Source organism: Oncorhynchus mykiss, chromosome 19 (assembly GCF_013265735.2).
Source record: "Oncorhynchus mykiss isolate Arlee chromosome 19, USDA_OmykA_1.1, whole genome shotgun sequence".
NCBI lineage: Eukaryota > Metazoa > Chordata > Actinopteri > Salmoniformes > Salmonidae > Oncorhynchus > Oncorhynchus mykiss.
In genome coordinates, this window is record NC_048583.1 from 4,674,954 (window position 1) to 4,700,628 (window position 25,675).

General features: G+C 42.2%; 1 protein-coding gene across 1 annotated transcript; it reads left to right on the forward strand.

The window, feature by feature from the left end:
* Positions 1–22,828: 22,828 nt before the first annotated feature.
* LOC118941539 (ubiquitin carboxyl-terminal hydrolase 37-like) lies at positions 22,829–25,421 on the forward strand. Its single transcript, XM_036955470.1, has 7 exons — positions 22,829–23,143; positions 23,586–23,783; positions 24,066–24,197; positions 24,558–24,690; positions 24,800–24,936; positions 25,109–25,208; positions 25,338–25,421. The coding sequence occupies exons 2-7, from the start codon at positions 23,617–23,619 to the stop codon at positions 25,419–25,421; spliced, it is 753 nt and encodes a 250-aa protein (XP_036811365.1). The 5' UTR covers positions 22,829–23,143; positions 23,586–23,616.
* The last annotated feature ends 254 nt before the right edge of the window (positions 25,422–25,675 follow it).

The following is a 25,675-nucleotide window of genomic DNA, read 5'->3' on the forward strand; positions in this document are numbered from 1 at the left end:
GCGCCATGAGGCTCACCGCCCCCAGTTACCATGGAGATGTTGGCAGAGAAGGAAGAAGTGAATCTGCGATCGTTGGTGGCTTGGACTGTAAAGGTTCCTTCGGTTCTGCAGGCCTTGGAAAACTTCTTCCTTGGAAAACTATGGATGAAATAGAGCTTAGACTCTGATGGGTTAAGTAGAGGTAGTATTGATACATGAGGCCTAACTGGTTTGTAGCTTGTCTCTCTTTTCAGTTAAATTGTTGTAACTGGTCTGTAGTTGGTCTCGATCCTCAGTAAGGGTGTTGTAACTGTCATGTAGCTGGTCTCTCTCTTCAGTTAGGTTGTTGTAACTGGTCTGTAGTTGGTCTCGTTCCTCAGTAAGTGTGTTGTAACTGTTATGTAGCTGGCCTCTCTCTTCAGTTAGGTTGTTGCAACTGGTCTGTAGTTGGTCTCGTTCCTCAGTAAGGGTGTTGTAACTGTCATGTAGTTGGTCTCTCTCTTCAGTTAGGTTGTTGTAACTGGTCTGTAGTTGGTCTCGTTCCTCAGTAAAGGTGTTGTAACTGTTATGTAGCTGGTCATTCTGCAGATGTGTTGAGGTGCTGGTCTCACCGTCTCTCAGGGTCTCTGCACTGATGTAGATATCCACAATCCTCTCTTCCATCTCACCTCTGTCAAACCTTAATGGTCATATCCGACTTGGTATAGATGGACTCACACATTTTCAACAATGTTTATTGACTATAGCCATGTTGCCTTAAAGCAGAGTTTCCTAAACTCGGTCCTGGGGCCCCCCTTAGTGAACATTTTGGGTTTTACCCTACACTACACAGCTGATTCAAATAACCAACTCATCATCAAGCTTTGATGATTAGAATCAGCTGTCTAGTGCTAGTGCAAATTGAACTGGCTGGTCTCTGTCTTGTGTCAGGCCAGTGGTGTTGTAACAGGCCTCTAACTGGTCTGTCTCCTTTGTGTAACAGGATAAAATAAAATATGGAGTCGGGTGATGTTTGCCCTCGATGCTGATCTTGGGTCAGTTTTTCCTCCACTAAATGATTCAGGTTAGGATTGGGGGAGGGGAAGTTGATCCTAGACCTCTATGGACATGGTCAACGGTCTTTTTTGTGTGTTTCAAACTACAGGTCACACAATTATATGATTTTAGTGTTTGCCTAGTTAAGTGTGTTTGTGTGTGTGTGTGTGTGTGTGTGTGTGTGTGTGTGTGTGTGTGTGTGTGTGTGTGTGTGTGTGTGTGTGTGTGTGTGTGTGTGTGTGTGTGTGTGTGTGTGTGTGTGTGTGTGTGTGTGTGTGTGTGTGTATGTGTGTGTGTAATCTTATCTGAAGAAACAGCTCCATGGTGATCATAAACAGCAGAGAGGAATAGATGAGAGAGAGATGGTGTATAGTTTGGCTGGTGGATGCATCAGAAAATAAATAAAGAGATAGAGACCCAAAAGAGTAGAGTAGTTGAGATATACTATAGACAAGATTACCCTGTACAGACATGGAATGATGACAATTGTCACAAATAACATTTCTGGATCTGTGAGAAAGGGGTGTAACAATAACCTACTGTGCTAATGCCCTCTCTCTCCCTCTCTCCCTTTCTCCCTCTCTCACTCTCTCTCTCTCTCAAAGGGCTTTATTGGCATGGGAAACATATTGCCAAAGCAAGTCAAATAGATAACAAACAAAAGTGAAATAATGAATAAAACATAAACACTATACTAACAAAAGTTTCAGAGGAATATAGACATTTCAAATGTCATATTATGGCTATGTAGAGTGTTATACCGATGTGCAAATAGTTAAAGTACAAAAGGGAAGATAAATATAAATGGGAAGGCAGGTAGCCTAGTGGTTAGAGCGTTAGGCCAGTAACCTTAAAAGTAGCTGGATCAAATCCCTGATCTGTCGTTCTGCCCCTGAATAAAGAAGTTAACCCACTCTTCTCTGGGATGTTGTCATTGTAAATGACATATGTATACATATATATATATATATATGTTGGATAAGGTCCTGAATGGTTAGGTGATGATTCCAGCTAGTGGTTAAAGTGAGAGATGAACTCACCATAGAGGTGAAATATAGGTATTACAGACTTGTCTATGAGCTCTTTCTCAATTCATCCTTTCTCAATTCCTCCTCACATCCTCTCTCCTCCCCTCTTTCTCAAAAATCATTGGAGAATACAATCCTAGGGGAGGGACCTTGAACCTTCTACTCTAATAGTGTTGACTGTGTGTTACCTGATTGCTGGTCTCCTGGTCCATTATTAGGAGCAGTGTCTGCTGTCTCTTCTCTCTTGGTGCTGGTCTCACCATCTCTCAGGTTGTCTGCATTGATGTAGATATCCTCTCCTCCATCTCACCTCTGTCAAACTTGACCTTTGTGTTCATATCTAGTTCAGCATAGATGACCTTCAACATCTGTTATGTATTGATTGTAACGGCTGCTGTTCATCGATAATGATTAACTGTTTATAATTACGTGATTAAATGAATCAGGTGATTATTAACTCAGCAACCTGGGGCACCATGGGAAAGTTTTGTTTTATTGAGTTTCTTTTTCACAAAATAACTCAAAGAATATCAGAATATCGATTTTACAACCGTTGCTAATTAATTAATTTCCTCGACCATCTCATCCTGAACGTCACATAATCCGGGAATCTGCACAAACCCCAGTCCCACTAAATAAGTCTGTGCCTCACCAATTTAGTTGAATATTTATTTACTAACAAGCTAAAATGATAATATAAGATACACAAACACACAGTCTATTGATTAGAACGTAGTTTAATGAAACATGTCCCTAGCTGGCCAACACAATATGACACATGTTATACAAAATGGGGATTTAAAAAGAGTGAGAAAGTGAGAGAGCACAAGTGAAAAGCACACCTAGGTACATTTGTAAACCATGCTTAGTTTAGCCCTAACCTCGCCCCGAACTGCCACTCTCATGGGTCAGAATATAATGATGTAATTACGTGTCAAAGGTCTCCGATTTGGCATCTCCCTGTGGACCGAGTTCCTCCTTCTCTGATGGCAGCACTTCTTTGGTTACCGGGTGTAACTCTCTGATTGTCCACACGAGGTCAGGGTCCTTTCTCATAGTGGCCTGTTTCCTCGCCCTTGTTCTGAACGGGGGTCTTCTGAGTATGGTCAGCCGTGTAGCGTAGGAATGAAAGGAGTGTCGACACACGATTCCTTGGAGAGTGGTAACCGGGTGGTCTTGCTTGAATTCAGAGACACAGCTACTCATCCGTAGCACAGATTTGTTAAAAGGTTCCTTTGTCTTCTTCAACCTCGTGTTGCGTTGTGGGGTTACAACTAATAGAATATTGGCTGCAGCACATGGTCACGTAGTCTGTTATGCTCATTCTTAACTCACATGTTTTATACCCTCGGGTCAGAAAGAGGTGTTTCCGTCTTTTTGGCAAGTTCTCTGGGCGTAACTAGTTACGAGGCAAAGTCTGGATTTTACACATATCCAATTTAGACAACTAACGTCACATTTCATCTTTTCAGAAACATTCTATTTGATCTGGACATTTTCCACACAACGTACAGCGTGCAAACTTCAGGTACATATTGTGGAAACTCTTCAAGTTACACTGTTTTTGTTATAACGTCATCGTTTAACTTTTAATAACATAACAAAAACAACATTGATTTTCATATTCCATCTATCGTCATTACCACCATTTTGTCTGACAAAACATATTGTCCCACAGTCCCTTTATTGCATGTTACTGTTCTGAGGTAGGTTCTCCATAGGCCCAACATACATTCCATTCCTCCACAGTAAGAGGACAAAGGGAATTTCTCTGCTGCCTTAAGATTTACAAAGGGCGTGAGGTTTCATAAAAAACCCCACCTCCATACCTCTCCATCTCCCCCCTCTGGCGGGTGTGAGAGATGTCTCTGTAGGAGTGTGGTCCACGGTAACCTGACCCGAACAGGACAGTTATGACACATCTTTAACAATACATGGGTCTTTCTTTCTATGTAGGTCTACTCTACATGAAGTCTCTGCTTCTAGAATTAATATGGAGGTCTTCCAACATGGTCACCAGGAGGCGTCGTACGTCAACTGTAAGACCTCTATACGTTAAGTCTCTGCTTCTAGTGACATCTCTGTCTCTGAGTCATCTGTGTGTCTCTGTCTGTGTGACTACTGTAGGTGTTAACTCCAGGGAAGTATCAACAAAATGACACGGGTAGTTGTGGCTATGCTAATACAACAAAATAGAACAAGTTTGCATACTGTGTCTGTGCGCGTGTGCATGTGCGCGTGTGTGTGTGTGTGTGTGAGTGTGAGAGATTGTTACAGGGGTTATTGTTAAACCATTTTCTGCAGAACAATATAAATAATTCCATGTCTCTACATGGTCATCTTGTCCAGAGTATATCTCAACACAGTCCTCCTGTCCAGGGAATGGGACTTGCTATTTGTGATGATGGACAGGACACTGTCATACCAGGAAGATATAGATCATAGAGGGGAAGTGGAGAACAAAGACTAGTTGTTAACATATATTACATATCATATGTAACAGCCCCAAGATAATTCAGGGAGTTTCCAGAACTCCTCCTTCCTTTCACCTTTCTGCTGATTTGGACCCTCTGTTTACTCCCAAATATACATCAACATGTTCAGGAGGTCCAGAACTACAAACATGGATCATTATAATGTCCAGACAATAGATTTGACTACTACAAACTGCTCCAAGTGGATATTGAGGGTGGGTAGTTTTAACCAGTGAGGATGAGATGATAACAGTAACCCCCGGGGCTCTCCTCTACATTTACAGTTTAGCCATTTAGAAGATGCTCTTATCCAGAGCGACTTACAGCAGCAATTAGGGTTAAGTGCCTAGCTGAAGGGCACATCAACAGATTTTTCAAATAGTCGTCTCAGGAATTCGAACCACCAACCTTTCGGTTCCTGGCCCAACGATCTTAACCGCTAGGCTACCTGCCGCCCTTTCTCTTAATGAACCTGATTGGTTGAGGAGTTTTTGAGTGACAGCTAGTTGAACCACTGAAAATATCTACTACACTTCCATCTTTTGGGACCCATATAGGGGAACAACAGTCAAATATGAGCATTTGATATTGTGCTTATATGTAACTTGACAACATAGACTGACTGTTAAATATTATTTAGTAACATTCTTTGATATCTCTACTACACCCATTGATTGGTGATACAGTCACCTCCTTCCTATACAGTGTATGTAATGGTGGTTTGGTACTGTAGAGAATGTCATCACCAGGACTAAATTGGAGCATGTAAATATCTGTAGAATATATTTGAATTGGAAGTTATGTGAATGCACAAAGTAAAATGTACTGAATTCATGTTGAACCTGATGATGTGTGAAACATAACTACTGGTACACAGGAAGTTACAAACAGGAAATAAGTAGGACTTTTATTAACATGATACTACAAACAAATGCAACAATAGATGCGTTTGCATGCATGTGTGCACGCTGTGTGTGTGCATGTGTGTGTGAGGTTGTGTGTGTGGGTTTGAGACAGAGAGAGAATGTCTGTGAGAGAGAGAGTGAGAGAGAGAGAGACAGAGAGAGACAGAGAGAGAGACACACAGAGTAAGCGAGAGAATGAAGGAGGAAGTTTCGTGCACTGTGTGCTGCTGTATGTGTTACAGTATGTTGTCATGGTGATGTTAAACAGCTTTCTCACAAACCCAGTAGATTTTACTGTCACATGACAAGTCATTCCATGCCTCCAGAGGACGCTGATCTTTACGTATCTCAACACAGTCCTCCTCACCATAGTCTAGTCTGCCAGCACCATTATCAGGCTGTGGTTTATGCCAGTACCTACAGGGTTAACAACAGTCAGATATCATGGTTAATACCAGTACCTACAGGGTTAACAACAGTCAGATATCATGGTTAATACCAGGACTTACAGGGTTAACAACAGACAGATATCATGGTTAATACCAGTACCTACAGGGTTAATAACAGTCAGATATCATGGTTAATACCAGTACCTACAGGGTTAAAAACAGTCAGATATCATGGTTAATACCAGTACCTACAGGGTTAAACACAGTCAGATATCATGGTTAATATCAGTACCTACAGGGTTAAAAACAGTCAGATATCATGGTTAATACCATTACCTACAGGGTTAACAACAGTCAGATATCATGGTTAATACCAGTACCTACAGGGTTAAAAACAGTCAGATAGCATGGTTAATACCAGTACCTACAGGGTTAAAAACAGTCAGATATCATGGTTAATACCAGTACCTACAGGGTTAAAAACAGTCAGATATCATGGTTAATACCAGTACCTACAGGGTTAACAACAGTCAGATATCATGGTTAATACCAGTACCTACAGGGTTAAAAACAGTCAGATATCATGGTTAATACCAGTACCTACATGGTTAATAACAGTCAGATAGCATGGTTAATACCAGTACCTACAGGGTTAAAAACAGTCAGATATTATGGTTGATACCAGTACAAACAGGGTTAAAAACAGTCAGATAGCATGGTTAATACCAGTACCTACAGGGTTAACAACAGTCAGATATCATGATTAATACCAGTACCTACAGGATTAAAAACAGTCAGATATCATGGTTAATACCAGTACCTACATGGTTAATAACAGTCAGATAGCATGGTTAATACCAGTATCTACAGGGTTAAAAACAGTCAGACATCACAGTTAAAACATCACAATCCTAAATAATATACAGACATGTTTCACCTTAAATTCAACTTTGTTGACTGCTGCCATCCATGACAATAATCTGTATAAATAAAGGCTGAATAAACTGAAAATTGGAGCCTTATTGTCAGAGTAGTTATCATCTCTTAGTCTGTGGTCTGTGTTGGTCCATCAGTTGAGTGTGGAGGACATAGAGTATGAACAACACAGACAAACAGTCCTTCTCCTTACACTGTGGTCAGTGTTATTATAACAGTAGTATATTACCTTGGGTTGGTCAGTGTTATTATAGTAGTAATATATTACCTTGGGTTAGTCAGTGTTATTATAACAGTAGTATATTACCTTGGGGTGGTCAGTGTTATTATAACAGTAGTATATTACCTTGGGTTGGTCAGTGTTATTATAACAGTAGTATATTACCTTGGGGTGATCAGTGTTATTATAACAGTAGTGTATTACCTTGGGGTGGTCAGTGTTATTATAACAGTAGTATATTACCTTGGGGTGGTCAGTGGGGTGCCGTCCACCCATATCAAGTGCCCCTCAGTAACAGAGTCAGTCAGACCAATCCAGACTCCCTTGTTGAGGTTGAAGAGAAACTCCTGTTGTTGAAAAAGATAAATAAATATTCTCTCTCTCTCTCTCTCTCTCTCTCTCTCTCTCTCTCTCTCTCTCTCTCTCTCTCTCTCTCTCTCTCTCTCTCTCTCTCTCTCTCTCTCTCTCTCTCTCTCTCTCTCTCTCTCTCTCTCTCTCTCTCTCTCTCACCTGTTCCATATCACTGTTTACGATCACCAGGTCTGCTCCTCTCTCCAGACAGTCCTCTCTGCTCTCCTTCCAGGTTTTAGTATCATCAGACAGGAAGTACCAACTGGATTCAAAATTCTGCCAGCCTTTGACACAGGTTTGTTCTACAAGATGAAAACATGAATTTCTTTCAATTTACCACACAGGATACTTAAGTAAAAAAATTCAGCACACAATAAAGTGTGTGGGATTAATGAAAATGTACTATTGTATGTTTACTCACCGAGATTGGTAAGCCTCCCACTAAGAAAATCTCTCTCAGTCTGTAGCTGGTCTCTCTCTTTAATCAGAAGGCTATAACTGGCCTGTAGCTGGTCTCTCTCTTTAGTCAGGTTGTTGCAACTGGCCTGTAGCTGGTCTCCCTCTTTAGTCAGGTTGTTGTAACTGGACTGTAGCTGGTCTTTCTCTTCAGTCAGATTGCTGTAACTGGCCAGCAGCTTGTTTCTCTCTGAGTTGTGATGATCAATGACTCCATCTGTAAAAGGGAAAAGTTTATCAAACATGTAACTAAAACACCATTGATGATTAAGTATAATTAAGTAGGCTCCTTAATTCTCAGTGACAACATAGTAAACTTACAGTAGACAGACAGGCCTATGATCCCAGCCAGTAGGATAACACACAGCAGCCCCAGACACACTGCAGCAACTCCAGAGGGTCTCTTCCACCACTGAACATGTACTGAATCACAAATGATTAAAGATCTTTGGTAATGTGTTTTACGTGTATCATCCAGGATTGAGACAAATAAAGCTAGAGTTCTACAGGGTTATCACACCTGTATTTGTTTGTGTGCTTATGTGTGTGTGTGTGTGTGTTCGTGCAATCTTACCAGATTCAACAACTCCATCTCTTGTACTGGACTTGAAGGCTTTTACGTTGGCATATAATTGGTCATCAATGTCTGTGTTCTTCATTGCATCAGGCTCATCGTCTTCAAATCCATCTGAGATTTCATAAACTTCCTCTGACATCTTAACACACTGGTGGTGAAATACAGTAACTTCTACTTATCTCAACTCTAATATACGTCTGTATCTATGTGTTCTCTCTGGACTGTCCAGCATCTGTGTGACTTATTATAATGATACATGTTTTAAACAGTTAACCACAGTGAAGAGGAAACTGTCAAATCAACACCACACTGGTCATCACGTGACTTGCACCAGCCAATCTAAACATGTATGTTTCCCACAGTGCTCATCAGTATTAAACATGTGTTTCAACTGAAGTGATAATATAATACATGATATGACTCCCACCAGCCTTAGTTTGATAATATAATACATGATATGACTCCCACCAGCCTTAGTGTGATAATATAATACATGATATGACTCCCACCAGCCTTAGTTTGATAATATAATACATGATATGACTCCCATCAGCCTTAGTTTGATAATATAATACATGATATGACTCTAGATCATGCTATATGATGTATGTATGAATTCACAGGGTCCCGATTTTGGATCTGCTAAAATAAATTGTGATCCTGTTAATTGACATATACACTACATATATCCTGACTGAGTTTACAGCACCCCCAGCCTTCAAATGGAGAGCACATTATGGATCTCACTCTGTGACTGGTGGTGTAGGGGGAAGTTGTCCCTAGACGCTGATCTTAGGTCGGTTTTGCATTTCTACCACAAATGGTTAAGGTTAGGATTGGGGGAGAGAAACCTGATCCTAGATCTGAACCTAGGGGAATCTTCCTTCCGTGGCCATCTACAGTAGGGGTCTTTTTTTATCTATACTGACTGTGAAGAGTTTCTCAGAATGAAAAAGCAGAAGTTCTAACAATATCTCCATTGTTCCAGTTTGACAGATTTAAGAGAAAGAAGAATATAAACTCTCCACATGTTTTATGATAAAACGTTCATATTTCCACCCTGTCTTTCAGTACAACATCAAATCAAATCAAATTTTGTTTGTCACATACACATGGTTAGCAGATGTTAATGCGAGTGTAGCGAAATGCTTGTGCTTCTAGTTCCGACAATGCAGTAATAACCAACAAGTAATCTAACTAACAATTCCAAAACTACTCTTATACACACAAGTGTAAGGGGATAAAGAATATGTACATAAAGATATATGAATGAGCGATGGTACAGAGCGGCATAGGCAAGATACAGTAGATGGTATTGAGTACAGTATATACATATGAGATGAGTATGTAAACAAAGTGGCATAGTTAAAGTGGCTAGTGATACATGTGTTACATAAAGATGCAGTAGATGATATAGAGTACAGTATATACGTATACATATGAGATGAATAATGTAGGGTATGTAAACATTATATTAGGTAGCATTGTTTAAAGTGGCTAGTGATATATTTTACATCATTTCCAATCAATTCCCATTATTAAAGTGGCTGGAGTTGAGTCAGTGTGTTGGCAGCAGCCACTCAATGTTAGTGGCCTTGAGATAGAAGCTGTTTTTCAGTCTCTCGGTCCCAGCTTTGATGCACCTGTACTGACCTCGCCTTCTGGATGATAGCGGGGTGAACAGGCAGTGGCTCAGGTGGTTGTTGTCCTTGATGATCTATATGGCCTTCCTGTAACATCGGGTGGTGTAGGTGTCCTGGAGGGCAGGTAGTTTGCCCCCGGTGATGCGTTGTGCAGACCTCACTACCCTCTGGAGAGCCTTACGGTTGTGGGCGGAGCAGTTGCCGTACCAGGCGGTGATACAGCCCGCCAGGATGCTCTCGATTGTGCATCTGTAGAAGTTTGTGAGTGCTTTTGGTGACAAGACAAATTTCTTCAGCCTCCTGAGGTTGAAGAGGCGCTGCTGTGCCTTCTTCACGATGCTGTCTGTGTGGGTGGACCAATTCAGTTTGTCTGTGATGTGTATGCCGAGGAACTTAAAACTTGCTACCCTCTCCACTACTGTTCCATCGATGTGGATAGGGGGGTGCTCCCTCTGCTGTTTCCTGAAGTCCACAATCATCTCCTTAGTTTTGTTGACGTTGAGTGTGAGGTTATTTTCCTGACACCACACTCCGAGGGCCCTCACTTCCTCCCTGTAGGCCGTCTCGTCGTTGTTGGTAATCAAGCCTACCACTGTTGTGTCGTCTGCAAACTTGATGATTGAGTTGGAGGCGTGCGTGGCTACGCAGTCGTGGGTGAACAGGGAGTACAGGAGAGGGCTCAGAACGCACCCTTGTGGGGCCCCAGTGTTGAGGATCAGCGGGGTGGAGATGTTGTTGCCTACCCTCACCACCTGGGGGCGGCCCGTCAGGAAGTCCAGTACCTAGTAGCACAGGGCGGGGTCGAGACCTAGGGTCTCGAGCTTGATGACGAGCTTGGACGGTACTATGGTGTTAAATGTCGAGCTGTAGTCGATGAACAGCATTCTCACATAGGTATTCCTCTTGTACAGATGGGTTAGGGCAGTGTGCAGTGTGGTTGAGATTGCATCGTCTGTGGACCTATTTGGGCGGTAAGCAAATTGGAGTGGGTCTAGGGTGTCAGGTAGGGTGGAGGTGATATGGTCCTTGACTAGTCTCTCAAAGCACTTCATGATGACGGAAGTTACCTTAGCTTTCTTGGGAACAGGAACAATGGTGGCCCTCTTGGCCCACATATACATACTGGTTACATCTAATGACACAACTCTCTCTGCACTGATTCCACTGTTCCACATGACATCTACCTACATGAACTATTATACAACTCTACAACTCTACTCTATTCCACAGGAGGAGAGAAAGCATCACACAGACCCTTAGATACAGGGACAGAGTCAAAGGTGGCCCTCTGGTGGACGTAGTACTAACTACAGGTACAACTGTAGTGTTGGTGACAGAGACCTGGGTGGACGTAGTACTAACTACAGGTACAGCTGTAGTGTTGGTGACAGAGACCTGGGTGGATGTAGTACTAACTACAGGTACAACTGTAGTGTTGGTGACAGAGACCTGGGTGGACGTAGTACTAACTACAGGTACAGCTGTAGTGTTGGTGACAGAGACCTGGGTGGATGTAGTACTAACTACAGGTACAGCTGTAGTGTTGGTGACAGAGACCTGGCTGGATGTAGTACTAACTACAGGTACAGCTGTAGTGTTGGTGACAGAGACCTGGGTGGATGTAGTACTAACTACAGGTACAGCTGTAGTGTTGGTGACAGAGACCTGGGTGGATGTAGTACTAACTACAGGTACAGCTGTAGTGTTGGTGACAGAGACCTGGCTGGATGTAGTACTAACTACAGGTACAGCTGCAGTGTTGGTGACAGAGACCTAGGTGGATGTAGTACTAACTACAGGTACAGCTGTAGTGTTGGTGACAGAGACCTGGGTGGATGTAGTACTAACTACAGGTACAGCTGTAGTGTTGGTGACAGAGACCTGGGTGGATATAATACTAACTACAGGTACAGCTGTAGTGTTGGTGACAGAGACCTGGGTGGATGTAGTACTAACTACAGGTACAGCTGTAGTGTTGGTGACAGAGACCTGGGTGGATGTAGTACTAACTGCAAGCCCAGACACACACCCACGTTGCCTGACCTGTCCACTACCAACAGCTCTACCTTCTTTGAACAGCAGGTGAAGCTGTAGTCCAACTTGGTCACATTCTTGGACCTGGGGCCCACTGCCCCAGAAGTGTTGAGGGTCCTATTGCCCTGGTATAGGCTGATGCAGATGATTCCTGTCCCACTGACACAGTCGGTGAGGTTGGCAAAGAGCTGCCAGTTTGAGGAGCTGCGTGCTAACAGACAGTCAGAGGAGACCACTGAGGTACAATAACAAAAGTTTGAGGAGCTGCATGCTAACAGACAGTCAGAGGACACCACTGAGATATAATAACAACAGTTTGAGGAGCTGCATGCTAACAGACAGTCAGAGGAGACCACTGAGGTATAATAACAACAGTTTGAGGAGCTGCATGCTAACAGACAGTCAGAGGAGACCACTGAGGTATAATAACAACAGTTTGAGGAGCTGCATGCTAACAGACAGTCAGATGAGACCACTGAGGTATAATAACAACAGTTTGAGGAGCTGCATGCTAACAGACAGTCAGAGGAGACCACTGAGGTATAATAACAACAGTTTGAGGAGCTGCATGCTAACAGACAGTCAGAGGACACCACTGAGGTATAATAACAACAGTTTGAGGAGCTGCATGCTAACAGACAGTCAGAGGAGACCACTGAGGTACAATAACAACAGTTTGAGGAGCTGCATGCTAACAGACAGTCAGAGGAGACCACTGAGGTATAATAACAACAGTTTGAGGAGCTGCATGCTAACAGACAGTCAGAGGAGACCACTGAGGTATAATAACAACTGGAGACTGTGTCCAAGATGTTGTTGTTTCCAAGGTATTCACGTTCACATACGCAGATTCATGGACATCTGTATCCGGGTTGCATCCGGTTTACTCAGCCCAACATCACATGCTCACTAGCACTCAGTGGGTACAGGGAGCAGCACGAGGCTCTCCAGAGGGTGGCACGGTCTGCCCAACATCACATGCTCACTAGCACTCAGTGGGTACAGGGAGCAGCATGAGGCTCTCCAGAGGGTGGCACGGTCTGCCCAACATCACATGCTCACTAGCACTCAGTGGGTACAGGGAGCAGCACGAGGCTCTCCAGAGGGTGGTACGGTCTGCCCAACGCATTTAACGGGGGCACACTGCACAGCATTAGACATCTGGTAAATATGTGTATGTGACCAATACAATTTTATTTGATTTGAGCAGCAACGAGATCATTACGTCATCCAAAAACATGGCAGTCATTGAGTGACTATAAAAAGTACAAAAATCGGCCTCAGCGACAACTATTTGAGATTACAATGAATTGTTTTGTGCACAAAGGTTCTGACTAAAGTGTCTTATTAGGAATTTTCTAATCTGACTTTCCTATGTGGCTGTGTACGGAAAATCTATTTCTGGGTCGAGTATCTGATAAACTGCAGTACCAAAACAAAACTGTTGGAGCATTCAAAACCGTGCTTCTAGACCAGAACCCTGGCCCTTTGGAGGAGACGCCTGGTAGCCTGCACTGGAGAGTGGTAAAATCTGTCACCTGGAGGGAGGAAGGAAGTTAAGAAGGGGAGGAAGAGGGAGAGGGTATAGACAATGCGAGAGAGCAAGAGAGCTTAGTCAGATAACTGATGCAGCTGATAACAACTGGTAGCTAACAGCAACCAATTCCTTTTCAAATCAGTGGCTGTGAGGGAGAGAGGATATGAAAAAAGGAGGGCATTTTAGTGTTTTGAAACAAGACCCTTACTTTGCTGACAACGGACAGGGTTACAGTACATCCGTTCCTGACGGGGTGCTGGCGGGCGCCGTGAGGCTCACCGTACTGTTGGCTGCACCGCCCTCAGTCACCATGGAGATGTTGGCAGGGAAGGAAGAAGTGAATCTGGAATTGTTGGTGGCTCGGGCGGTAAAGGTTCCTCCGGTTCTGTTGGCCGTTTCTGCAGTGAAGCGTACTGAAATGGTGGAAAACTATGGACAAAACAGGGTGTACACAAATGAGGGGTTAGGTAATAGTAGTATTGATAAATGAGGCCTCAAAGCTCTGTTGGTACAGTCCGATCTGCTGTCTCTCCAGTTTTTAGTCTTGGTCGAGATGTAGAACCAACCTTCAAAATCATCTCTCTTCCTCTGTAGCTGGTCTCTCTCTATAGTTAAGTTGTTGTAACTTGTCTGTAGCTGGTCTCTCTCTTTAGTCAGGGTGTTGTAACTGATCTGTAGCTTGTCTCTCTTCTCAGTTAGGGTGTTGTAACTGGTCTGTAGCCGGTCTCTCTCTTCAGTCAGGTTGTCTTAGATTGTCTGTAGTTGGTCTCGTTCCTCAGTAAGGGTGTTGTAACTGTCACATAGCTGACAGATGTGTCATAGTGCTGATCTCACCGTTCCCCCCAGGGCCTCTGCACTGATGTAGATGTCCACAATCCTTTTCTCCATATCACCTCTGTCAAACCACATTGGTCAAAATCTGGCTTGGTATAGATGGCCTGAGAAATGTTCAACAATGTTGCCTTAACTATAGGGAAGTATCAAAATGATGAAATGGTAGTTGTGGCTATGCTAATACATAAAATAGAACAAGTTTACTTACTTGTTTGCATGTGTAAGTGTAAGAGATCGTTACAGTGGTTGTTGTTAAACCATTTTCTGCAGAACAATATAAATCATTCCATGTCTCTACATGGTCATCTTGTCCAGAGTATATCTCAACACAGTCCTCCTGCCCAGGGAATGGGACTTGCTATTTGTGATGATGGACAGGACACTATCATACCAGGAAGATATAGATCATAGAGGGGAAGTGGAGAACAAAGACTAGCTGGTAACATATATTAAATATCATATGTAACAGTCCCAAGATAATTCAGGGAGTTTCCAGAACTCCTCCTTCCTTTCACCTTTCTGCTGATTTGGACCCTCTGTTTACTCCCAAATATACATCAACATGTTCAGGAGGTCCAGAACTACAAACATGGGTCATTATAATGTCCATACAATAGATTTTACACCACAAGATTACACCAAGTGGTTATTGAGGGTGGGTATGCTTAACCAGTGAGGATCAACCTGATTGGTTGAGGAGTTTTTTAGTGACAGCTGGTTGAACCACTGAAAATATTCACTTCCCTTCCCTCTTTTGGGACCCATATAAGGTAACAACAGTCAAATATGAGCATTTGATAGTGTGCTTATATGTAAATTGACAACATAGACTGACTGTTAAATATTATTTAGTAACATTCTTTGATATCTCTACTACACTCATTGATTGGTGATACAGTCAACTCCTTCCTATACAGTGTATGTAATGGTTGTTTGGTACTGTTGAGAATGTCATCACCAGGCCTCAATTGGAGCATGTAAATATCTGTAGAATATATTTTAATGGGAAGTTATGTGAATGCACAAAGTCAAATGTACTGAATTCATGTTGAACTACAAACACATACAACAATATGTGTATGCATGTGTGTATGTGCATGTGTGAGTGTGTGTGAGAGAAAGACAGAGAGAGAGAATGAAGGAGGAAGTTGTGTACATTGAAGGCTGCTGTATGTGTTTGCCATCACCATTATCAGGCTGATGTGGAGACCAGTACCTACAGGGTTATAAACAGTCAGATATCATGGTTAATACCAGTACCTACAGGGTTAAAAACAGTCAGATATCATGGTTAATACCAGTACCTACAGGGTTAAAAACAGTCAGATATCATGGTTAATACCAGTACCTACAGGGTTAAAACAGTCAGATATCATGGTTAATACCAGTACCTACAGGGTTAAAAACAGTCAGATATCATGGTTAATACCAGTACCTACAGGGTTAACAACAGTCAGATATCATGGTTAATACCAGTACCTACAGGGTTAAAAACAGTCAGATATCATGGTTAATGCCAGTACCTACAGGGTTAAAAACAGTCAGGTATCATGGTTAATACCAGAACCTACAGAGTTAAAACAGTCAGATATCATGGTTAATACCAGTACCTACAGGGTTAAAACCAGTCAGATATCATGGTTAATACCAGTACCTACAGGGTTAACAACAGTCAGATAGCATAGTTAATACCAGTACCTACAGGGTTAAAAACAGTCAGATATCATGGTTAATACCAGTACCTACAGAGTTAAAACAGTCAGATATCATGGTTAATACCAGCACCTACAGGGTTAAAAACTATAAGACATCACAGTTACAACATCACAATCCTAAATAATATACAGACATGTTTCATCTTACAGTAACTTTGTTGATTGCTGCCATCAGTGACTGTATAGAACATTTTGAATGGAGCCTTATTGACAGATTAGTTATCATCTCTCACCTTGTGGTCAGTGGGGTGCCGTCCACCCATTTCCAGGTCCCCTCAATAACAGAGTCAGTCAGACCAATCCAGACCCTCTTCTTGAGGTTGAAGAGAAATGTCTGTTGTTGAGAAAGATAAATATATACAGTAAATATATTTATCCACAGTATATGCATGATCATATCTCTCTCTCTCTATATATATATATCTAATCACCAGGTCTGCTCTCCTTCCAGGTTTTATTCTCAGTAGACAGGAAGTACCAACTGGATTTTAATTTCTGCCAGCCTTCAGGACAGGTTTGTTCTTCAAGATGAAAACATGAATTTCCTTCAACTTATCACGCTGGATACTTACTTAATTAAAAATACAGACACACGATAAAGTGTGTGGGATTTATGAAAATGTATGACTGTAGGTTTACTCACTGAGATTGGTAAGCCTCCCACTAAGAAAATCTCTCTGTCTGTAGCTGGTCTCTAACTTTAATCAGGTTGTTGTAACTGGTCTGTAGCTGGTCTATCTGTGTTGACTTGTGATGATCAATGGCTCCATCTGTAAAAGGGAAAAGTTCATCAAACATGTAACTACCACACCATTAATGAGTAAGTATGATTAAGTAGGCTACTTAATTCTCAGTGACAACATACTAAACTTACAGTAGACAGACAGGACTATGATCCCAGCCAGTAGGAGAACACACAGCAGCCCCAGACACACTGCAGCAACTCCAGAGGGTCTCTTCCACCACTGAACATGTACTGAATCACAAATGATTAAAGATCTTTGGTAATGTGTTTTACTGTATCATCCAGGATTGAGACAAATAAAGGTATGATGCTACAGGTTACTCTCACCTATTTAATGGGTGTGTGCGTGTGCGTATGTGAGTGTGGTCAAATACAGTAACTTATTCTTCTAACCTCAACTCTAATATACATCTTGTAGCTGTGTCTTCTCCATGGACTGTCCTGCGTCTGTGTGACTTACAGTGGTTCCTCAATTAAACGTTTTGATATTATGCCGCAGGATTTAGAGGTCATTTGTGGTTTAGTATGTTACCTTGAGTCACTGCTTCATTGCTCCAGACCACCACAAGGGGGAGTCAGAGGACTGATTATGCTTTTGGGTCCCAATGCTTAATGTGTCTCTACCTGAATTAATGCTGTCAATGAATGAGCAGTATAAACCAAATATGAACTGATAATTGTGCATTCAAAATTGGATTTCAATGAACTGAATGATGAGGATGAAGAAGGTGATTGAATGTAAAACAATAGTGTTGGAATTGCTATTTCTCTGTCCTGCATGCACTTCCGAAAAAGACCCCTATTTTTTTGTTTCCACTTGGTCAGACGAAGCTGTAACTGGACAGTAGCAGTAACTGAAACTGTAGTTAGATTAGGTTTTTATTCTAAGACAAATGAAAATGTTAAATTATATTCTTAACATATATATGTGTAGGCATACCGTGGAATACAATCGATACTTTACTAAAAACATGAATGTGTTTTTGCAGAGCATCCGACCATGCAGACAACCATCCATGGAGATCGGTGGACAAAGGGCTGGACAACGGGCCACACCCATAAAACACATGGTTCCCATGAAAGAGGTTGGTTTTGCTACATTCTTAAAATGTGTTTCTGTTCGCAGCCTTTGTGTGTTGGAGTCACTTTTAATTCTTAATTGATCTACCATTTTTATCATAGGACACCACAATCGATGGGGACGCAGAGCAGTACCATTCTGCTCATCTGATGAAGGTGCACGTGAATCAGTATCACCCATTATTTGCAGAGACAGATACTTGTATATTTTATTTAACTCGGCAAGTCATTTAAGAACAAATTCTTATTTACAATGATGTCCTAGGAACAGTGGGTTAACTGCCTTGTTCAGGGGCAGAACAACAGATTTTTACCTTGTCAGCTCAGGGATTTCATTCAACAATCTTCCGGTTACTGGCCCAACGCTCTAACCACTAGACTACATGCCGCCCCAACTGGGATGGATCCCGAGGCAAATGTGGCTGACCAGTGAACCTCCAGGTGTTCATCCTTAATATTGTGACCAAGACTGATGCATCCCGAAAAAACATTAAAGACAGAGTTAATGAGTACGTGAGGTCACTGAGAAAGTCTTGACATGGCCTGCTCTCCCTTATGTAAGGAATGAAGCATCTTTGCCATGTTTACTATGTACTGTGGGCTATGTTTACTTTGTACTGTGGGCTATGTTTACTATGTACTGTGGGCTATGTTTACTATGTACTGTGGGCTATGTTTACTATGTACTGTGGGCTATGTTTACTTTGTACTGTGGGCTATGTTTACTATGTACTGTGGGCTATGTTTACTATGTACTGTGGGCTATGTTTACTTGTCAGACTGCACAGTAGCTTATTAAACGTGTACATTTTGAAATAGTAAAAAATAAAAGAATAATCAATAACATGTTTCTACCACGGTGTGTTTCTGGTTGATGGCCAATATTAAGTACAGTCAAATGCATTTGTGAATTAAATCACTTTATTGTTTAATTAATTAAGACTCCTTTCTCTTTTATGTGCTGGAGTTATTTTAAGAATAAAGTAGGCTAATGAAGGCAACAAATTGTTGCTTACTGAAACTCCCAATGTCATCCAATTGTTACAATAGGATTTCAAGCAAAAGCCTACCTGCGTATGGTCAACTATTTCAGCACCGTTTTGTGCTGCTCTGAGAAAAGCAAGACAACTTAATAAACATGTACATTTTAAAAAAGTCATTCAAAAATATATTTATATTGTACCACTGTAGATGTTGCAGGCAGTCAGAGATGTCCTTGGACACTGTGCTATGTAACCTCCAAACAAGCTTCAATGCCATACAACACTCCTTCCGTGGCCTCCAACTGCTCTTAAACGCTAGTAAAACCAAATGCATGCTTTTCAACCGATCGCTGCCTGCACCCGCATGCCCGACTAGCATCACCACCCTGGATGGTTCCGACCTTGAATATGTGGACATCTATAAGTACCTAGGTGTCTGGCTAGACTGCAAACTCTCCTTCCAGACTCATATCAAACATCTCCAATCAAAAATCAAATCAAGAGTCGGCTTTCTATTCCGCAACAAAGCCTCCTTCACTCACGCCGCCAAACTTACCCTAGTAAAACTGACTATCCTACCGATCCTCGACTTCGGCGATGTCATCTACAAAATTGCTTCCAACACTCTACTCAGCAAACTGTATGCAGTTTATTACAGTGCCATCCGTTTTGTCACTAAAGCACCTTATACCACCCACCACTGCGACTTGTATGCTCTAGTGGGCTGGCCCTCGCTACATATTCGTCGCCAGACCCACTGGCTCCAGGTCATCTACAAGTCCATGCTAGGTAAAGCTCCGCCTTATCTCAGTTCACTGGTCACGATGGCAATACCCATCCGTAGCACGCGCTCCAGCAGGTGTATCTCACTGATCATCCCTAAAGCCAACACCTCATTTGGCCGCCTTTCGTTCCAGTACTCTGCTGCCTGTGACTGGAACGAATTGCAAAAATCGCTGAAGTTGGAGACTTTTACCTCCCTCACCAACTTCAAACATCTGCTATCTGAGCAGCTAACCGATCGCTGCAGCTGTACATAGTCTATTGGTAAATAGCCACCCATTTTCACCTACCTCATCCCCATATTGTTTTTATTTATTTACTTTTCTGCTCTTTTGCACACCAATATCTCTACCTGTACATGACCATCTGATCATTTATCACTCCAGTGTTAATCTGCAAAATTGTAATTATTCGCCTACCTCCTCATGCCTTTTGCACACAATGTATATAGACTCCCCTTTTTTCTACTGTGTTATTGACTTGTTAATTGTTTACTCCATGTGTAACTCTGTGTTGTCTGTTCACACTGCTATGCTTTATCTTGGCCAGGTCGCAGTTGCAAATGAGAACTTGTTCTCAACTAGCCTACCTGGTTAAATAAAGGTAAAATAAATTAAAAAAAATAAAATGAGTCCTATTGTAAAGTGTAGCCTAAAGGCCAAAATGGGCAAACTTCCATGTATTCAATGCTTAAGTACTATAAAACCAGATTTGCCCAACCCCTACAAATATATGAATGTATTATTATCCCTGCATTATCATTGTATAAAAGCCCATTAGATATTAATTTAGAATCCTCTAAATGTAATTAGATCTACTATTGTCATTTGTTGATCTGAATTGATCTGCAAGTATTTTCATTTTGAGTTTCCGGTAAACTCTTTGTTTCCTTTCATGTGTCCAACCAATTATTATTGGGTTATTCACCATGGCAACCAGTGAAATGTATTTCTGAGTTAGGTTGGCTTGTTTTCAGAATTCACAACAAAATGCCTCCAGCTGTCCATCACCACTGTAAATATAAAGAGTGGTTATAGAGGGTGAGCGTGTATGTGTGTGTTTGTGCGAGAGAGAATCGAAACACACACAGTAACGTGTGTAAATGAGTTCCGAGAGCAGATCTGTTATCCAACGATTAGTTTCATATTAAAAACGGTTAAATGTTTCTCAAAGATGCTCTCTGGTGGTCAAACTAGCTCTAACGAGCGTTAATGGCAACAATGTCTGACACTTAAATAATAAATAATGTGCCATAGAATTCTGCGGCAGCCCGCAAGTTGTGCTGCAATATGATGCAACTTTTTAAGGAAGAGCCACTGTAGGAGTTGGGAAGACAGCACTAAACAGACCTGGGACTCTAGCTAGTAGGAGTTGACAAGACAGCACTAAACAGACCTGGGACTCTAGCTAGTAGGAGTTGGCAAGACAGCACTAAACATACCTGGGACTCTAGCTAGTAGGAGTTGGCAAGACAGCACTAAACATACCTGGGACTCTAGCTAGTAGGAGTTGGCAAGACAGCACTAAACAGACCTGGGACTCTAGCTAGTAGGAGTTGACAAGACATCACTAAACAGACCTGGGACTCTAGCTAGTAGGAGTTGTCAAGACAGCACTAAACAGACCTGGGACTCTAGCTAGTAGGAGTTGGCAAGACAGCACTAAACAGACCTGGGACTCTAGCTAGTAGGAGTTGGCAAGACAGCACTAAACATACCTGGGACTCTAGCTAGTAGGAGTTGGCAAGACAGCACTAAACAGACCTGGGACTCTAGCTAGTAGGAGTTGGCAAGACAGCACTAAACAGACCTGGGACTCTAGCTAGTAGGAGTTGGCAAGACAGCACTAAACAGACCTGGGACTCTAGCAAGTAGAAGTTGGCAAGACAGCACTAAACAGACCTGGGACTCTAGCTAGTAGGAGTTGACAAGACAGCACTAAACAGACCTGGGACTCTAGCTAGTAGGAGTTGGCAAGACAGCACTAAACAGACCTGGGACTCTAGCTAGGGTTGGGTTAAGTTTAGGTAAGAATAATTGTTTAGGGGTTGGAGTGAGGTTAGAAAACACAATTCATGCCAGCAACCTTGTGTTATGCCTTCCATTCAACACCAACATATCACCTAGCAAGTGTATTTAACACGCACTGGGCACTGTAAGCTCTGCCCACTGACCATTGAGTTTTAATTGAACCAATCACATTCATTATGTCCTTGAGACAGAGCTGCCCTCAGGGCAAGATTGAATACGGAAAACTGTCCCTAACCAATCTGGATTGTTGTTTGACGTTTAGGCTAAATCTCTACCACCTGTTCACATTCTTTTAACCCAACACTTTGTCCATCTGCTGGTGAATAAGAGAAAAAGCATTTAGCATTTAAATAAACCGATAACCAAACCAAAAACAACGTGGAAGATATCAAAAAACTATGAAGATGAAGGCACTTAAAATGCCTTCATTGTGGTCGTACATATAATGAAACAACATACAAAAAAATGAAAGTAAAAAGAAACAAGAATACAATGGAGCATATTATCTACAATATTGTATGTATACTGCATAACTTTGCTCTTCAATAAAACAGATTTGTTCATTGTTCAATATATTTTAAAATGTTATAGATTGGGTTGCCAGGTGGTGGTGTCATACATGACCGATGACATCACAATGGTCTTAAAGCCAATTTGAACAATGGGTTAATGTGGAAATGTATCAGTCTTCATTGGTTATCGACATGGCTTGTTTCTGCTGGTGCAAAAAGGTATGAAATCAGGTCATTTAATCAATGAACAACTACTATAATTCTGGAGTAGTATTTTTCTCTTTAACCTAGTGGGAAAAATAAAAGTAAAATTACATTCTGATTGACGAATACGTAAAAAGTGTACATGAAATGTACATGAAGTTCTGCTATTGCAAATGTCACTCAATGTAACCTGTCTATACTGTGTTATTTGAGGTTTAGGATAGATACCTATGATTCTCCATTTAGGCCTACCTCTTCCTACTCTTATGACCCCCCTCTTCCATTGGCTGGGGATCTGGGGGGGAAAGTATTTAGCACTATCACATTTTCTTGTCAACAGAAAAAACGTCAGAAAGCAAATTCAGTTAATGTGGAGCAGAAGACAAGAAAGAAGAAGGAGAGGGGCACTTCATCCCCCTCTCCAATTCCATCTGACCGTTCTGAACGGAATGGCTCCGCTACCTCTGACCCCTCACCCTCTGACCAACTCTCCTCCCTCCATCCACCTCCCTCTCCTGTTAAATGTTCCTCTCAGCCTTGCTCTCCTGCTGAACAACCCTCTGTACCCCGGTCACCTGCCAAAAACCCTTCCCCAGTTAAATTCTCTCCAGTGGTGTCCCAGCCTAGTTCTCCCTCTCCTACCAACCCTCTGGACCGTCATGGAGACACCAGTCAGGAGGGCACAACAGTCAGGTAATCCAAACATAAAGTACAGTGCCATCCTAGAGTCTCTTTGGAGAGTTGGGTTTAGTGCTACCAGACCAGGGCCAGTGTTAATCAACAGTATGAGTGCTAATCTAGGATCAGGTCCTCTCTGTCCATAATAATCTGATTCATTGATCTATGATCTAAAATGCAAAACTGGTCCTAGATCAGACTCCTACTCTGAGACACTTGGTAAACACAGTCCCAGAAAGTTATTTTCCTGAAACTGTAGTTTTAGCCTCTTCTGTCTACATCTAGTGGATAAAGAGAGTACTAACCTATTGGCCTGGTCTACTTGGTACACTGCATTTATATGGACAGCAGTACTCAGCTGTGTTTATAGTACAGTACAGTATTTAATAGAGAGACTGTGTAGAGTGATAATATCTCTGTGTTGGAGGCGTTAGACCTGTTTCTCTCCTTCCTCCAGACTTCTGTCTCTTCAGGAACACTCTAGTCCAATGCCCCAGAGACCAGTCTCAGCCACCAGAAGCATGACTCTTCCCAGGGCCAGCTCAGCCACCAGAAGCATGACTCTTCCCAGGGCCAGCTCAGCCACCAGAGGGTCAGAAGAGACCCAGGGGGCCAGAGGAGAACGGGGGGAACTGGTCAACATGGAACTTCTTGGGTAAACCACAACACACTGCAAATGCATTGAATATAAGTTCTTTATTGTTTAGAGATCAGTGTCTGATATACTATGGGGATAAGGCTTACTATCGAGCATGTCCGTTTTATTAGATATTTATAAACCCATGAATTATTATGTCAATCTTTGTCTAAAGGACATCCACTTCTTTGTGTTAAATATAACGTATCCCTTATCCCCTACCATTATCATCACTTTATAGAGATATGAAGGTTATGATTAATCTCTATGTGTGTACTGATGACTGCTTCTTCTTCACAGGTTGCCTAACATTGGCAACACTTGCTTCCTTAACGCCACCCTGCAGTGCCTCCTGGTCCTGCCTTCCTTCTCAAAGGAAATCCTGCACCAGGAACAACTCTGGAGCTCCTCCCCCTTCTCCAACCTGCTCAGGTAAGGGAAGGCTCAGAAGCAGACACTCACCCCACACACCCATTAATTGTGGTCATAAATGAAAGAAGGGACACTCTTTTCACGCCACTTCTACAGAAAGGGATTGTCGTAGCAGGTTAGGAGAACACTTTCACTAATCCTAACCCTTTTCCTAACCTTAACCACTTCATATTTTGCTGTGTATTGTATTTATGGTTTATTTTCCAGTTTATTTTTGTTTTTGGAATCTTCATAACCAAGAGGAACAACAATGACACAGTGATTATGATGTTGGCATTTTGTAGGCCAATTTGGAAAGTGTAGAATGACGACATGACACCATCCAGTCAGCTGCTAGCTTGCTCTCTGTCTCCCCTACAGGTGTCTGTCTGATGTGCACCTTTCGGGTTTACCTGACAGTGTGGCAAACCAGGCCTCAAAAGCAGACCTCATGTGGAAGGTCAAGTACTCCTTGTCGGGATACGATTTGAAGTATCTGGGGGACACGCAACAGGTAACTGAGGCACTACTCTCTTGTGTACGAGTGCTCTTCTTGCAAGGGTTCATTTTCTCTTTTTAATTTGCTTTCATCTTGGTGTGTTTCTTTCTCTTCCTCATCATAGGACGCACACGAGTTACTTGTCAATATGCTGTGCCAGCTGAAGGAGGAGGGCATGATTCTGAAGACACTCGGGATGAACTATACCTGCCCTGTTTCCCAGCTGGAGTTCCAGCTTGTGTCGGTGCGCACATGTACCAGGTAAGAGATCCCATTGGTTGTAATGTATCTACTGAGAACATGATCTTTCTATATATATATATATACAGTATATATTAACATTACAAAACACATGGCATAACAGAAACATTGTAGAGACTTGAAACAGAAACAGACTTGATGCATTTTTCTTCTCTTTGTCCTGCTTCTGAAGCTGTGGGCGCGAGTCGTCCACCAGAGAGGACTACAACCACCTCTCATTGGACATCAGCCCTGAGCGCACCTTGCTGAACAGCCTAGCACTCACTTTCAAAGTCAGCACTTAGGGCTCAGCCCTGCATGTAGAGACTAACACCCAGGGCAAGCTGCCCACTGCCTCAGAATACGCTATCTTATTATTGTAGTGGTATCATTCATTATGTAATGCTTTTGTTTCTAACCAGAGTGAACAGGTTGAATTCACATGTGAGGGCTGTAAAGGCCTCCACGCCTCAAAAGTGGAGCAGTTCCACACACTGCCTCTGTGAGTTGTCCCTTTATAACCTCTCATAGTACTAGCAGTGTTTAATGTCTTGAGCCTTTAGGAGTAGTTACCTTCCTGAGCAGGTTGTAGGACTTAGAGGTGAGCACCGCCAAACAAATTTCACTCATCTGTTATTTTGTTGACTGGTTTCATTGTCTGTCTGTTCATCTCTCTTCCTCTCTCTTTCTGGGCAGTGTGCTGGTTCTGCATCTGAAGAGGTTTGGAGGACTTGGGGGGTTGGAGAAGCTGGAGGCTCCT

Bases quoted from the DNA above. Each gene is read 5' to 3' on its own strand.
- LOC118941539 (XM_036955470.1), top strand. From the start codon at position 23,617: ATGCCCCAGAGACCAGTCTCAGCCACCAGAAGCATGACTCTTCCCAGG. The intron at 24,691-24,799 runs GTAACTGAGGCA...TCCTCATCATAG, and splicing joins ATCTGGGGGACACGCAACAG to GACGCACACGAGTTACTTGT. The intron at 24,937-25,108 runs GTAAGAGATCCC...CTGCTTCTGAAG, and splicing joins TCGGTGCGCACATGTACCAG to CTGTGGGCGCGAGTCGTCCA.